Source organism: Octodon degus, unplaced genomic scaffold (genome assembly GCF_000260255.1).
Source record: "Octodon degus isolate 3935 unplaced genomic scaffold, OctDeg1.0 scaffold00373, whole genome shotgun sequence".
Classification (NCBI taxonomy): domain Eukaryota; kingdom Metazoa; phylum Chordata; class Mammalia; order Rodentia; family Octodontidae; genus Octodon; species Octodon degus.
In genome coordinates, this window is record NW_004524949.1 from 432,788 (window position 1) to 437,149 (window position 4,362).

Consider the following 4,362-nt stretch of genomic DNA (forward strand, 5'->3'; position numbering starts at 1 on the left):
CCGATTTGATTTGAAACTGTCTCATTGCTATCTGTTTATCAATAAAACTTGGAAAAAAAAGAATTCAAAGCATCATACCACCACAATAAAAAAAAAGAATGTATGGAATGTGTTAATTATTGAAACTGTCCTACCAATTTGGTTTGAAACTGTCTCATTGCTATTTGTTTCTCAATTAAATTATGGAAAAAAAAAAGAACTAAAATGTATCTCATTTTGCTGGCATGATTTGATACCCACAGAAACTGTATGGTAAAAATATTAGAATAATAAGAGAATTAGACAAGGAAATATGAACATTAAGCCTGAGTGTGACAACTTGATTTGTAGACGGGTACATGTCAGGGCACTGGTAGAGCCCACTTCTGGGATGGTCTGGGTGGGCCATCAGGGCGTGGTCTGAGGTCTGCCTCTGGGCCCTGGCCCCTTCCTCTCTGGAACTGTTCCCCTGCTCTTTCTCCCAGCTGACACAAACTATGCAGCTTTTCCTGGCCACACCCCTCCACCATGAGGTTTTTGCGGGCAGAGCAGCCAACCTTGGACCAAATACCTGACACTAAGTGTTGAATTGACATATACCTCTCAAAGTTCTGGGTGTCGGGCATTGTGTCTCAGCCATGGGATAGCTGACTAATACTGGGGGCTAGATTTAGAATAAGTATATATGAACAAATAAAGTATATATGACCAATAGCTTTTCACCATTTTGATATTAAGTACTTAGAAATGAAATAAGGGAAAACTATTTTACAATAACAGCAACACGCACAAAATGCATAGGGATAATTGGGATGATAAAATTACTTAGATTTATTGCACTATCAAAAATAATGTATAAATTTAATGAAATTGCAGTTAGAATCACAATAGGACTTGACTCTTTTTAACTGGAAAACCATCTTAACATTTTATAGGGAAGAATAAGTGCCTTAGAAAGGCTAAGAAAGGTAAAAAAAAACCTCAGCAAAGATTTCTTTCACTGATCAGATATCAGAAGGTGTGGTAGGCACACTGTAATAACCTCAATATGGTATTGGTATAGCCAGATAATTTGAGGTCAATGAAATAGCATTGTGAATAAAGAAATACACACTAATATGTGAGAATCTATACAATGAATGTGTTGATCGAAATTAGTGGCAAAGATATATTGTTTGATAGATGGTCAAATGATCTAGATGGAAATAAAGCTAAGCAGAGCCATCTCTGATACCACATGCAAAAACTAGCATGTGGATTTAAGGCATAAATATAAGAAGCAAAGTATGAAAAATTTTGCAAGAAAATGTGGGAGAATACATTTACAACCTTGAGGTATGTTAGATACTTTAACCAACATTGCCAACTCTGAAGATGTCAAAAAAATGACATAATTGGCTATAGAAATTAGAAACTTTTTAAGAGTTACAAGGAACAGCAATAGAAAAACATTAGATGTTTGGGAAAATTGTAACATACATAAGGAAAAGTTAATATTTATAATAATAAAAGGATTTCATAATTAATTAAAATGTAATGCCCCCCAAATAAAAAGATATTTAAATGGTTCCCCCAAATAAATCCACTAGCCAGTCAGCATTTCTTTTTTCGTATTTAGTACAGGGGCTACAGGGTCTCACTACATAGATCAGACCGTAGTGATCCACCTGTGTTCAGCCTCCCAAGTGCTGGGATCACAGGTGCGCGCCACCACGCCCAGTCTCAATTGCCATCTCAGCAGGCGCCAGGGGTGAGCTGGGACAACATGGGGGGTATTGAACCCCAGCAGCTGTGTCTGCCTAAGCAGGTGCTTTAATCCACTGAGCTATTTGGCCAGCCCAAGTCAGCATTTTAAAAAATGCTCAGTCTCATTAGAATTAAAAAGAATGCAATTAAAGTAATGATGCGATATCATTGTACACTTATAAAGGTGGCAAAAGTTTTAAAAAAACAAGATCAAACTTATTGCTGATAGAAATGCAGAGAGAAGGGCACTCCCACACATTGCTGATAGAAATATGTAAAGCGGGCTGGGGAGATAGCTTGATGGCAGAAGCACCTACTTGCCTGGCAAGCACCAGAACCCTAGCTGGATCCCTTCTACTGCACACCTTGCCAGCCCAAACGGTGTGGTGGTGCATGCTGGTAGTCTCAGAGCTGGGGAGGCTGAGACAGGGGATCACTACAAGTCTGAACTGTGTAACGAGAACCTGTACTGAAAGAATAAAAAAAAATATGTAAAGAGTTCTGACCCTCTTGGAAATTAAAGGAAAGAAAGAAATACTCCCTTTTGTCCAGTGAGATTATATGAAAATCTATTCTACAGAAATAAAACAATCAGTGTATAATAATACAGGAACTGAGGGCCAGCCAAATAGCTCAGTGGATTAAAGTGCCTGCAAGCAGGCACAGGGGCCAGGGTTCGATCCCTGGGCCTGCTGTGCCAGCTCCACCCCTGGGGCGCACTGAGACAGCAATTAAGACTGGGCGTGGTGGCACGTGCCTGTAGTCCCAGTGTTTGGGAGGATGTAAGTAGGTGGATCACTATGAGTCCAATCTAGTAGAGAGACCCTGATCACCCTGTAGACCCTTCCCTAAAAAAAAATACAGGAACTGGAGGCAAACAAGAGAATAAGATGAATGTATTGACTAAATTATGGTGCAGTCCTACCATGGAATCTTACATACACATGAAAAAGAAGGAATGAAAGGTATGCATTTTGACTTAGAGACAATTTTATTAGGTGTTAATGAGTGGAAAAAACGTGTGTGTGTGTGTGTGTGTGTGTGTGTGTGTGTGTGTGTGTAAATACATATTGTACTGTAGCAACCTGGGTAGAAAGAGCAAGAGGGGAGCTGATGTAGAAGTTTGTGGAGAGCCAAAAAGAAAGAACCAAAAAGGGTGTGACATATATACAATGCATTCACATTGTCATCATAAATGCATTTATACACTGATATTGTGTTTAAATCTTTTAAATACAAATTTAAAGAAAACAAATTTTAAAATAAGTAATTTCAACATTTAACTCAATAAGTCAAAATACTAAAAAAGAACTAAATGAAATTTTAAAAAATGAAAGCACAGAAACTGATGCAACAACAACAAAAACCAAAAATTGATAAATCACACCAAAAGATAGTTCTGGACAAAACTGATAAAACCAAAAAACCTACTGATGTATTACTTTTAAAAGAGAGGTACGAGGAGAAAAAGAGAAGGAAAAGAAAAAAGAGTGGGAGATGAAAAGAGAGAGGGAGGGAGACAGAGAAAGAGAAATGACACAGGGGGAAGGAAAAGAAGAGGGAGAGACGAACACACCACACAAGGCATGAAACAGGAGAGGCAACTACAGACACGGATCAGTTTAATTAAAATCACAATGATTGGAATGAAGTTCAATAACAGCACACCAACAAGTCTAGTATAGTGCTTTCTAGGAATATATATCCAAAACTGACTGAAGAAGATAAAGATATGAGTACAACAATGATCATAGGTTATTTTAATAATGTAATCTTCTCATATGTACTATAATTCCCAGAAAATGAAAAGCTTCTGAATTCATGATTAATATTATATTAAAAACACACCAGAGAACTGGAAACTCAACCTGTTAATATTGAGTGAATCTCTATTGAAGCTTAGCCATGGGAAGTTGATTTTCTGTCTAATGCTCCTTACCCTTCATCCTCCTTCTAACCCATTCCCTAGATTTCATAGTAGCAGCATGTGACAAAAAGAACCAATGGCCCAAGCAGCACAATCTATCAATTAACAGGTGAGGTCTCTGGAAAGAAGTGGCAAGTAGCACCTGCGCTAATGGCACAAATGGATGCATGTTATGTGGTAAGGGGTTTTGGTTCAACTTGGCATCATAGCCATACTAGCCCACCCCACCAGAGTTGTATCTCCATAATGGTGACCCCTTATGAGACTGCACGGAATATGACTTACCTTGTCTCCACATGCAGCTGACTGAGTAGGTCACTTTGCAGATAGTCCCAGCACAGTTCCACAGCACCCAGATAGTATCTTCTAGTGGCACTAAAGCTGAATGGCAGAAGGCACAGAAAGCAGCAGATGGAGAGCGCTATCTTCATGGCTCTTCTTGCTAGAAAATGTTTAATTGGAGAACTTAAAGATTAACTCTTCTCTAAAATATCTTTAGCTACCAGGAGAAGAAAAATTTTGAGGATTCAGTCAGAAGTTCCAAAGGGTATGCACAAACGAGAGGGTTCTTTAACCAGTGGATACGACAGCAGCACTAACACTCCACAGGACTGAAAGGATTGCTTCCTTTTTGGCAGGGGAAACCACAGGAAGAACCAAATTAGGAAAAGGGTGGCTGAGCTGAAGCTTAACCCATTCACTTCTGACAG

The 4,362-nt window shown here is 38.8% G+C and overlaps 1 protein-coding gene across 1 annotated transcript in view; it reads right to left on the reverse strand.

The window, feature by feature from the left end:
• The window catches only part of F8 (coagulation factor VIII), a 162,631-nt gene extending 158,269 nt beyond the window's left edge, over positions 1 to 4,362 (reverse strand). The window contains exon 1 of the mRNA XM_004648247.2: positions 3,938 to 4,362. Within this exon, the coding sequence (XP_004648304.1) occupies positions 3,938 to 4,083 (146 nt within the window). The 5' untranslated portion in view covers positions 4,084 to 4,362. The remainder of the gene's footprint in view (positions 1 to 3,937) is intronic.